The sequence below is a fragment of the Rhizophagus irregularis genome, chromosome 10, assembly GCF_026210795.1.
Source record: "Rhizophagus irregularis chromosome 10, complete sequence".
NCBI lineage: Eukaryota > Fungi > Glomeromycota > Glomeromycetes > Glomerales > Glomeraceae > Rhizophagus > Rhizophagus irregularis.
The window spans coordinates 4,127,341-4,140,092 of NC_089438.1; the positions used below are offsets into that span (position 1 = coordinate 4,127,341).

General features: G+C 25.3%; 2 protein-coding genes across 2 annotated transcripts; one reads left to right on the forward strand and one right to left on the reverse strand.

Moving 5' to 3' along the window:
• Positions 1–295: 295 nt before the first annotated feature.
• OCT59_002353 (uncharacterized protein) lies at positions 296–799 on the reverse strand (the record flags this gene model as incomplete). The annotated part of the gene is made up of 1 exon (XM_066144442.1): positions 296–799. The coding sequence occupies one exon, from the start codon at positions 797–799 to the stop codon at positions 296–298; it is 504 nt and encodes a 167-aa protein (XP_065995605.1).
• Positions 800–11,578: 10,779 nt separating this feature from the next.
• OCT59_002354 (uncharacterized protein) lies at positions 11,579–12,712 on the forward strand (the record flags this gene model as incomplete). Its single annotated transcript, XM_066144443.1, has 1 exon — positions 11,579–12,712. One exon carries the CDS (start codon positions 11,579–11,581, stop codon positions 12,710–12,712), a length of 1,134 nt encoding a protein of 377 aa, XP_065995606.1.
• Between the last annotated feature and the right edge of the window lie 40 nt (positions 12,713–12,752).

Genomic DNA, 12,752 nt, shown 5'->3' on the forward strand with positions numbered 1-12,752 from the left:
GTACTTCACGGATTTGGCGGATCTCATCCTCATATTCCTGCAATTTTGCATTTGAGCGGGGATATGGGATGGACTTGACAGGTACCTGCTTGAGTTCAGCTAGAACTGATCGGACGACTTGTCTGTGTTGGGCACTTCTTGCTTGATGTGTTAACATTTTGTAAACTTTTTATACTCCTCTTTTATTCAATTAGATTTTTTTCTGAAAATAAAATTAATTGTCTCCCTACCCTATGAGAGTAAAAAAAGATGAAGGCGGGTTAATATCGCCTTCTAAAATTTATCTGGATATAATCTATTCCTCGTCATCTGAGTCATCATCATCCGAGTCACCGAACGCATTCTCATCAGGAGTATCCCCATCCTTAAATAACTCAAAATTGCGCATCATTCGGATGTATTCTCCCTTATTAGTTTCTTCTGATATAAAACTACAATGGAGAATAGCTTGTTCTATGACTACCATTTCTTTGAATTTGGTATACTTTTCTTGACTAATTTTAGTTGATTCATCGGAAAGTTTATCAAAATTTATACCACCATCTGCACAATCTCGCCAGAAAGCCCTTTCAGCTTTCTTACATATATTTGCCACCTGTTCGTATGCCTCCTCGGCTTGTATGCGCCGCTTCCAGAGTACTCGTTCAGCTTCGGCTCTCCAGATTGGATTGACTTCTAGAAGATGCGGTCCAAAATTGTTACTTGGAATGTATTCCAGGATATGGCCTACAAGTTCAGGGATTGCTGATACTGCGTGCGGGGTTTGACAGCTTTTTAGGATTTCTCTATTGATAGCCATAAGATCGGAGACTGTGCAGCCGAAGATTGTTGCTAACTTTTCTGCGGTATATACCATGTTATGTACTATTTATCTGTATAGTTACTTGATACCTACCTTTTATTCAATTACATTTTTTCTCGGTATAAGGGTAATTGCTTGCCTTGCTATTCCGCTCTATTGACTCCATGGCTGGTTTCCTGGATGGGTTAATATTCCTTACCTTTTTTGGCTCCGTTGGCTTTGAAATCCTATTTCTTGTTCGGTTGGGGGTAAGTAGGTGAAAATATTAATAAATGATTTAGATTATGAAATAAGTAGGATATAAGTAGGTGAAAATATTAATAAACGGTTTAGATTATGAGATAAGTAGGATATAAGTAGGTAAAAATATAAAAAAGGTGATTTAGGTTATAAAATATGTAGCATATAAGTAGGTGAAAATATTAATAAACGGTTTAGATTATGAGATAAGTAGGTGAGCCAGAATTGGGGTTTTCATACTACTACTCCCCGACTCAAATGAGTTATCCGTTCTAATTTTAGCTTAGAAAGTTACCCACTTTGCAAATAAAAAAATACACACCTCTTTTCACTCATCTAGAAAATCAGTAATGCTTGAAATTCAGAAAACTTTCATCTGTTGTTCAATATTTCAATACAAAATAGTGCTGTAACTAATAAATAAAAAAAGGAATAAATACAATCCAATAATAAGAAATCAGATAACAAATATAAAGTATAAACATTAAAAAAAAAATTTCACATTTTTAATATTTAATACGCACTCTTTTTCAAGAATTCCTCTAGGAAATTTCTTCATTTTACCAGTGATTGTAAATCTCTGCATTTACCTATTATAAGAAAGAAAAAATTATTAATAGTGTGCTAAATTTTTATTTAATGGTAAAGAAGACATAGCCAATTCCTCCTTTAGAATTAGCAGACTTTATCAATAACAAAGTAGGATGTTATTTGCTTGAGTTGGTTATCAAGTGAACAAGAGAAATAAAAAAAATTGAAAGAAAAAAGAAAAAAAGGGAATAAAAAATAAAAATAAAATAAAATAAAAAAGAAAAGCAGGTAATTTCATAGGAATTACCCACTTTGCTCACCCTTATCCAACCAAACAAATAAATCCAGTATCCTCCTAAGTAAAATTTGTGAACTCCCCGACTCAAATGAGTTATCCGTTCTAATTTTAGCTTAGAAAGTTACCCACTTTGCAAATAAAAAAATACACACCTCTTTTCACTCATCTAGAAAATCAGTAATGCTTGAGATTCAGAAAACTTTCATCTGTTGTCCAGTATTTCAATACAAAATAGTACTGTAACTAATAAATAAAAAAAGGAATAAATACAATCTAATAATAAGAAATCAGATAACAAATATAAAGTATAAACATTAAAAAAAAAAAATTTCACATTTTTAATATTTAATATGCACTCTTTTTCAAAAACTCCTTTAAGAAATTTCTTCATTCTACCAGTGATTGTAAATCTCTGCATTTACCTATTATGAAAAGAAAAAATTATTAATAGTGTGCTAAATTTTTATTTAATGGTAAAGAAGACATAGCCAATTCCTCCTTTAGAATTAGCAGACTTTATCAATAACAAAGTAGGATGTTATTTGCTTGAGTTGGTTATCAAGTGAACAAGAGAAATAAAAAAAAATAAAAAGAAAAAAGAAAAAAGGGAATAAAAAAATAAAAATAAAAATAAAATAAAATAAAAAAGAAAAAGCAGGTAATTTCATAGGAATTACCCACTTTGCTCAACCTTACCCAACCCAAACAAATAAATCCAGTATTCTCCTAAGTAAAATTTGTGAACTCCCCGACTCAAATGAGTTATCCGTTCTAATTTTAGCTTAGAAAGTTACCCACTTTGCAAATAAAAAAATACACACCTCTTTTCACTCATCTAGAAAATCAGTAATGCTTGAAATTCAGAAAACTTTCATCTGTTGTTCAGTATTTCAATACAAAATAGTGATGTAACTAATAAATAAAAAAAGGAATAAATACAATCCAATAATAAGAAATCAGATAACAAATATAAAGTATAAACATTAAAAAAAAAAAAATTTCACATTTTTAATATTTAATATGCACTCTTTTTCAAGAATTCCTCTAGGAAATTTCTTCATTTCACCAGTGATTGTAAATCTCTGCATTTACCTATTATAAAAAAGAAAAAATTATTAATAGTGTGCTAAATTTTTATTTAATGGTAAAGAAGACATAGCCAATTCCTCCTTTAGAATTAGCAGACTTTATCAATAACAAAGTAGGATGTTATTTGCTTGAGTTGGTTATCAAGTAAACAAGAGAAATAAAAAAAAAGAAAAAAAAAGAAAAAAAGGGAATAAAAAAATAAAAATAAAAATAAAATAAAATAAAATAAAATAAAAAGCAGGTAATTTCATAGGAATTACCCACTTTGCTCACCCTTACCCAACCCAAACAAATAAATCCAGTACCCTCCTAAGTAAAATTTGTGAACTCCCCGACTCAAATGAGTTATCCGTTCTAATTTTAGCTTAGGAAGTTACCCACTTTGCAAATAAAAAAATACACACCTCTTTTAAAGTCTTTTGCGCCATTTACACTCATCTAGAAATCAGTAATACTCTATTCAGAGAACTTTCATCTGTTGTCCAGTATTTCAATACAAAATAGTGCTATAACTGATAAATAAACGAAGAATAAATACAATTCAATGATAAGAGGTCAGATAACAAATTTAAAGTATAAACTAGAGTAACTTGGTAATTATTAGTGAGTTATAATCATTATACTGTCAGATTGACTCAAAAATTTTGGGTCGGGTCATCAAACGTTTTTATAATTAAATATAAAAAAAATTGATTTTTTTATTAAAAACGTCAGACTTGACGTTTTTATGATTAAAAAATCATTTTTTACATTAGATTTGATTAAAAATCAAAAAAAATTGATTTTTTTGGTTAAAAACGTAAGACTTGGCGTTTTTGTAATTAAAAAATCAAAAAAAAAATGATTTTATTAATTAAAAATGTCAGACTCGACGTTTTTGTAATTAAAAAATCAAAAAAATGTTTTTTTTTAGTTAAAAACGTCAGACATGACATTTTTGTGATTAAAAATAAAAAAAAATGATTTTTTTAGTTAAAAAATGTCAGACTTGACGTTTTTGTAATTAAAAAATCAAAAAAATGACTTTTTTAGTTGAAAAACGTCAGGCTTGACGTTTTTGTAATTAAAAAATCAAAAAAATGACTTTTTTAGTTGAAAAATGTCAGGCTTGACGTTATTGTAATTAAAAAATCAAAAAAAATGACTTTTTCAGTTAAAAAACGTCAGACTTGACGTTTTTGTAATTAAAAAGTCAAAAAAAATGACTTTTTCAGTTAAAAAACGTCAGACTTGACATTTTTGTAATTAAAAAATCAAAAAAAAAATGACTTTTTTAGTTAAAAAACGTCAGACATGACATTTTTGTGATTAAAAATAAAAAAAATGATTTTTTTAATTAAAAACGTCAGATTTGACGTTTTTGTAATTAAAAAATCAAAAAAATGACTTTTTTAGTTAAAAAACGTCAGACTTGACGTTTTTTAATTAAAAAATCAAAAAAAAAATGATTTTTTTAGTTAAAAACGTCAGACATGACATTTTTGTGATTAAAAATAAAAAAAAAATGATTTTTTAATTAAAAACGTCAGATTTAACATTTTTATGATTCAAAAAATTATTTTTTACGTTAGATTTGACAATTTTGTAATTAAAAATCAAAAAAATTGATTTTTTTAGTTAAAAACGTCAGACTTGACGTTTTTGTAATTAAAAAATCAAAAAAAAATGATTTTTTAATTAAAAACGTCAGACTCGACGTTTTTGTAATTAAAAAATCAAAAAAATGATTTTTTTAATTAAAAACGTCAGACTTGACATTTTTGTGATTAAAAATCAAAAAAAATATTGGTTTTTTTTAATTAAAAATGTCAGACTTGATGTTTTTGTGATTAAAAATCAAAAAAAATATTGATTTTTTAATTAAAAACGTCAGACTTGGCATTTTGTAATTAAAAATCAAAAAAATATTGTTTTTTTTAATTAAAAATGTCAGACTTGACGTTTTTGTAATTAAAAAATCAAAAAAAATGATTTTTTTGATTAAAAATGTCAGACTTGATGTTTTTGTAATTAAAAAATCAAAAAAAATGATTTTTTTGATTAAAAACGTTAGACTTGACATTATTGTAATTAAAAAATCAAAAAAAAATGATTTTTTTGATTAAAAACGTCAGACTTGACATTTTTGTTATTAAAAAATCAAAAAAATGATTTTTTTAATTAAAAAACGTCAGACTTGACATTTTTGTGATTAAAAAATAAAAATCAAAAAAATATTGGTTTTTTTTTATTAAAAACGTCAGACTTGACGTTTTTGTTATTAAAAAATCAAAAAAAAAATGATTTTTTTAATTAAAAACGTCAGACTTTGACATTTTTGTGATTAAAAATCAAAAAAATATTGGTTTTTTTAATTAAAAACGTCAGACTTGGCATTTTGTAATTAAAAATCAAAAAAATATTGTTTTTTTTAATTAAAAATGTCAGACTTGACGTTTTTGTAATTAAAAAATTAAAAAAAATGATTTTTTTGATTAAAAATGTTAGACTTGACATTATTGTAATTAAAAAATAAAAAAAAAATGATTTTTTTGATTAAAAACGTCAGACTTGACATTTTTGTTATTAAAAAATCAAAAAAATGATTTTTTTAATTAAAAAACGTCAGACATGACATTTTTGTGATTAAAAAATAAAAATCAAAAAAATATTGGTTTTTTTTAATTAAAAACGTCAGACTTGACGTTTTTGTTATTAAAAAATAAAAAAAAAATGATTTTTTTAATTAAAAACGTCAGACTTTGACATTTTTGTGATTAAAAATCAAAAAAATATTGGTTTTTTTAATTAAAAACGTCAGTCTTGACATTTTTGTTAAAAAAATAAAAAATGAAGAAAAAACGTTTTTGCGTTATTTTTTTTATAATTTTATATGGAAAAATGCCCAAATGTTTTTTTCTTAATAGTAATGCAAAAAAAAAAGTTTTTGGCATTTTTTTTAATAATATTATATGAAAAAACGCTGAAACATTTTTTTTACAATTTTTTTATTTTTTTGCAATATTTTATGAAATTTTAATGATCAACAAAAAAATGAAATTATGCAAATATTGAATGATGCAACAATTTAACAGGGACTTTTAGTGGCACAGGAAGAGTTTTTGCGAAAAGTTGGCATTAGAAGTTTTTTTCATTGTCATTGTCATTGACATTGACATTGACATTGACATTGACATTGACATTGTCACTGACATTGACATTGTCATTGACATTTACATAAAGTTATATAAGATTAATCTGAGAGTTTTTTACCAAAAAGGAAATTTTTTTATAAAAAGGGAAATGATTTTCAATTTCGAGGCAATTCAGCAGGTGTTTTAATAACAAATTGAGAAATGATTTCCATAGAAAATCTCGTGACAAAATTTATAATAAATTTAAAATAAATGATCAACAAAAATGATCAACAAAATCGTTACTAGTTTTATAAAAAACGCCCAATAATATCTTTTTATTGTTTTAACATCAAAAAAAAAATTTCGTGTTTTTAATACTTGATACGCACTCTTTTTCAAGAACTTCTCTAAGAAAATATGTGCACCTTCATTTTCATTTTATCCTATCACTCTATAATAAAAAAAGATTTTTTTTTAATATTTGTAATAAAGATTCAAGTATAAAAATAATAAAGTAATAAATATTTACTATTAGCTTTGCTGAAAATATTGTCAAAAATTTTGACACTTCGTCCCTTTCTTAGGCATATGTGACATCTTTGTTTGTTAGGCTTTGAAGCCCACCCTAAGCTTTAGATCATAAGTCTTCCCCAAAATGTGTGAGAGAGAGACAGAAGGACGTATTAACACAAGTAAAAATTTAAGTTAAAAATAAAATAAAAAAATTTTATTAAGAACTTTTTAAAAAAGGGAAGGGATAAAATACTGTGAAAAAAATAAGTTTATTGACAAGAGTGAAGAGAAAGAAAGAGAAAAATTTCGGGAGTGGATTTTTATATAAATTTGTTAGTCGATTATGTCATAATCAAAATCATGAGACAAAAGAGATGACTCATAATTAATAGTCCCGATTAGTCTGATAATATTTTAGCTGATCAAAGTCCGCTTATAGGATTTTTTAGCCGTACTGCGGTATTGTAGGTCACCGGCCCAATATGGAACTATGTGTTTAATAATTATTTATTTTAAATAAACCATCCATTTTTAAACGTAAAGATAATATATTATTAAAATAAAACAAACTTGTAAACTTAAAAATCGCGTCTCAGACGTCTGACGTCTCATGTAAACAACATCCAGATTTACAATTTTTTTTTGTAACCATCCTGGCGTTATTCACTGACACGTGAAAGTTGAAAATAATGTTATTGAGTTTGGCGTTCCAGAATTTTCAAAATTCAAATAAGGATTCATTTACTTTTACGCTTAAAAAGAAATGAGTTTGCATCACTTTATTCATCTTGATTTTTTTATCAATTCTCAATCTTATTATCATAACTGTTTGGCAACTTCTTTCAAGGAACTTATCGAAAGAACCCTATTACAAGCGCGCCTAATGCTCAATAACTTGGTGAAACTTCAACTCACTTATTGTAAGGTTGTGTGTCTTCCTTTGTAACATGTTCAAATTGTTACTGAATATCTTACAGTCTTCTAGAAGCTTGCTGCTCTTCTTTGATTTGTAATAACTCGGTATGATAGTCTGATAAGTTCCGTTGATCTCCAATTTCAAAAGATATTGTAGCTGATACTTTTACTAAACAAATAATTCATTCTTTTTTTTATATATCTTTTTAGTGAATTATCTTGATATTATTTAGGAAAATACAGGGTTTTCTTGCTTGATGATAAACTGTTCAGATATAATTGCACTATCTTCTAAGACAAACCCAAGCGTTATAACATCAGTGTTAATTTGGAACTTTTAATATTACGATTGATGAAAATGATCATGCACTTTCATATAATACGGAAATAATTAAATTATAGATAAGTAGTAAATTACATCAATCGTAATAATTTTTTTGGTGGTGATACAAGACTTTGTTGTTTAAGTTTTTTATAATACGAGATTGAGTTAAATCATTTTATGTGCGGTACAATGTTCAGAGAATCGACTTAAATTCAAAAAAAATATCTAAATTGAAAGTTCTTAGTGAAAATTAGGTTTTATTTTTATCGAAAAATAAATAAATAAATAAATAAATTTCGGAAAGAAAAAATTTTTTTTGTTCAAAAAAATGAGTCGTGACTCGTGATTATAAACTTACAATTAAATTTCTTATTTAACAATGACTTATTTATAGAATAATAAAAGTTCAAATTGGTAATAAATTTATATTTTAAATAGTTAAAAATATAATCAAATTATTATTAAAAGACAATTCTAATTTTATCATTTTACTGCGCCATCATTTTTTTTTTCTCGAAAAACTTATATCCTTCCATTTCAAATTCCAACTAATCTAAATTCCGCACAAAAGTATCGTAGTGATGACAATAGCTGATCAGCCGTCTCAGAAAGTTTATTTGTGTATGAAAAGTTTGTAAATCATATGAAGCATAATAATATATTATACAATCGGAATGATTAGAAGTATTCAGTAGGACAAACCAGCCGTTTGATTTTAGAAAAAATTTACTGCGACGAGTAAATTTGTGTAACAATACCAAGTCCTCCCAAAGTGAACAATTTTTGAACTTTGGAAGACGAATAAAGTATAATTTATGCATGCATTAAGATTACAATGATATAATAAATATTATTTCCAAGAAATATTCTTTTTCTAAATCAATGATTTTAAGAAGACATACACATTGATCAATATGATCGTCAAAAAACAATTTACTTTAAAATTAGAAAATTATGAACATCGAAAAAACGCACATTATATAATGCAGTAAAAAAGTAATAACTTATTGTAACAATGATTTTTTTATTTTTTTGTTTGATCTAAAAATAATTGTCGTGATCACGTGATCGATGATCAATTGTGGCTTACCGGCAATAGGCGTGATCTCGTATTACATGACACACATTACACATTAGTGTTTTTTGAATCGCCTTGCAGATCACCAATTTCAAAACGGCAATAATTAATGATAGTTCGTCCTAAACATTACCAAATGAGAAAACCTTATTATTCATCATGAAAATAAAACCACGACCGATTTAACAATCATTTTAATTTTTAAATTTTAATTTTCATTTACAATATATGACTGATTTCAAGGGTATATAATTAGTCATTACTTTAAAAATCTGTTAACGTTAACGCTATAATATAAAAACTTAATTAATAAATAGTGCAAGTAATAAAAAAAAAATGTCATATTGATGAGAATGATGGAAACGCAAAAATTTTTTAGTCTGGTTAACTAAATATATACAATAACTAAATATACATTACTGTATATTACAATATTTTAAAGTTAAACGTAGCTTATAATTACCATTTAATGATAAACCATAAGCTTTTATTTGGCTTTATTAAAAAAAATAATAACAATAAATTGCAAATTAAATCCTCAATAAGAATTTCGTATAATAAAGAAAAATAAGGATTAAAAAATAATGTATATTCTCCATTTAAAATAAACCTATATATGACCTTCTTTTCTCTAAATTAAATAAAGAATTATGGACAGATTTTCAATTTCTTAATTTGAATTTAAACTCTCACGTTCCTTGAAAGTATATTTCTAATATAATAAGCCACGAATGTTGAAATAATATATAAAATTCTTTATTTCTGAATGATTTACTGTATAATTAATTGTATTAAATTTAAAATCAAATTGTCAGTATTCGACTTTAACACCATTTATTTTGAATTTGAATTATAATTCTTGAATTAAATCAAATAATATTTTAATTAGTTCCACAAATGATAATTAAGTAAATAAACTAGTGATGGAACTGTTAGAAAATCCAGAGCGTCCTCGGTTCTAGTTTTTCAGAAAAAAAAAAGAAATTTATTTTGGTTGCGTTAAATTTAATGATTTCTAATTAATTAATGATTTAAATAATTGTTAAAAATTAATTTTTTTTTCGATAAATAGATAATTTGTATAGTTAAATAATTGAAAATTAAACACTGTAATTTTAGTAATTTTAAATTGTTTATAAAAGATAAAATTACATTAAGAAATTACTGAAATTAATCGTTTTTCTACAGACAATCTCTCTTGCTGCCTCTTGCATTTTTAATATATCGAAGTTTTCAAATGACAATAGCATAAAAAGGACATTATCGTAATTGATTATATATTTATTTATTAAATTATTTTTATTTTTACGAGAATAATTTAATCTCAAAAAACAAAAAGCTAAATCTTAAAAGTTTAATCTAAAGTTTATCAGAGTTTAAAATAACAAAGCCTAATTTAAATATTATTGAAACTAATAAAGTTAAAAAGTAGTTTATTTAACACTACTGACTCCTGTAGATGTGTATACACCTAATCACGTGTGTAAAAATCACGTGGGAACAGTCGAACTTTTTTGCATAGTATTTATAGTATTTTCGGACAATCAAATTAATGACTTAATTTATTAAGAATTATTCTAAGTAAAATAATTAGTTCCATATTTGCTACGACAAAAGGGTGAAAATATTAAACGGCCAAGATTCATGTGAAAATAATAAACAAATAATGGGAAAGAAAACAATGACTTTAAAACTGCAAAGGCAGGCACTGTTTTATTTATTAATATGTTTTTGTTTTGTAACTTTATTAATTTGTCTCTAATTTATTTTTTAGTATTATTTCACGAGGATCATCAAAATTCTTTAAAAAAACAATTACCATTAACCGATAACTAGGAAATTGGCGACCAATTTAAAGAGTTATTTAATTGCGATTTAATCTCCCAACTTAAAAGAAAGATTAATTTATCATAGTAATTTATTATAAAAATGGTATCAATATCTACGGTATAATATTTAGTACATGATATTTAGTACGATATTTAGTACATGATGTTATTTAGTATATCAACAATAATTATGCAATTGTAGTTTTAAATATAATAAAAGAAAATTATCAGCATGATGAAAAAAGCATGATCCTATTTGGTTGTAGGATAATTATTGGTAATTTATTCTTTTAAAAAAATAATTATATCATGCACTTCTACAATTTCCTATTTCTTTTGTGTTCATTTAATTTATGATATTCATTATTGTTTCGGAAATTTAGATTATTCATAAAAGTTTTGTTATGCAACTTATGAAGTCATATGCGCCAACTGCGCGAATAAATTCAATTAAAATTTTTACAAATTGAATTTGCGCAGTAATTACATCACAAAAAATTTGCGTGGCGCAACTTTTGCTTTTATTGCCGATCACAATCAACAAGAGAAATAAAAGTTTTTGTTTTCAAAATGGAATTTGATGTAATTCTGCATGAAGATCAATGATAGTTAAAAAATGATTGTTGGTGGAAAATTTTTACCGAGTTTAAAAATTTGATCGACTTAAATAAAAATATGCAGAAAACGCTTAACAAAGACATACCTGTTCAATTAACTATTTAAACCCACGCTGCTTAACTTGAACCTATTTACAAATTCTGTAAAAAAAAAATTTTTATAAAAAAAATTATTTTTTTTTTTGATATTAAACAAAGCTTTTATTTTCTTTTTTCATTATCAATATGTCAATGATTCAAACCAACGATTTCGACCATGTTAATTTGATAGAAAAAGTAATTGAGAATAATTATATGACATATTTTAATTATGACGAGTTTACAAATAAACAAGAATTCGAAAATAGTATCAGTTCGGCAAATTGGAATATTATACAAAATAATTTATTAATTAATATAACAGATTCGGATGACATTGAAAATATTATTGATAAATTGATAGATCATTTAATCAAATTACATGATGAATTTGGTTATGGTTTGGCAGGAGTAAAACAAATTATTGAACAAAATATTCAATATATCAATCAACCTTTACTAGACAACATTCTTGATTGGCTTATTAAAAATCAAATATCATCAAAATATATTTTCTTTCATGGTTTTCTTTATTTTAATGGAATTATTGTAAAGAGAAATGAAGATAAAGCATTTGCTTTATTTTCAAAAGCATCAAAAAATAATTATTTTATGGCTCAAGTTTATTTAGGTAAACTTTATAAGGTTCCTAAAAAAGCCTTTTATTGGTATCAAAAATCGGCAGAAAATGGAAATAAACTTGCACAATTTTATTTGGGTTTATGTTATGAAAATGAAAAAGAAAAAGGAATTGATCAAGATTTAGAAAAATCATATTATTGGTACGAAAAAGCAGCAATGAATGGAAATAAATTCGCACAATTAAATTTAGGATATTTTTATGAAAATGGTAGAGGAACGCAAAAAAATATGAAAAAGGCAATTGAATGGTATGAAAAATCAGCTAAACAAGAATATGGTAACGCACAATGTCGTTTAGGATATTTATACGAAAATGGTGAAGGAATTGATCAAGATTTAGAAAAGGCCATTGATTTGTATAAAAAAGCAGCTGAGAATGGATATGTCGCCGCGTATCATTGTTTGGGTAAATGTTATCAAGATGGAATTGGTATTGAAAAAAATGAAGTTAAAGCATTTGAACATTATAAAAAATCAGTTGAAAAAGGTTATTTAAATGGATTATATAATCTTGGATACTGTTATGAGAGTGGAATTGGAACCGAAATTGATAAAGAAAAGGCGGTTGAATTATATAAAGATGCTGCTAAAGGAGGAAATAGAGATGCACAAAGAAGACTAGAAATTATTAACTCATAATTTACATTCCTTAATCATTCGAAAAACAATAAACATTTGA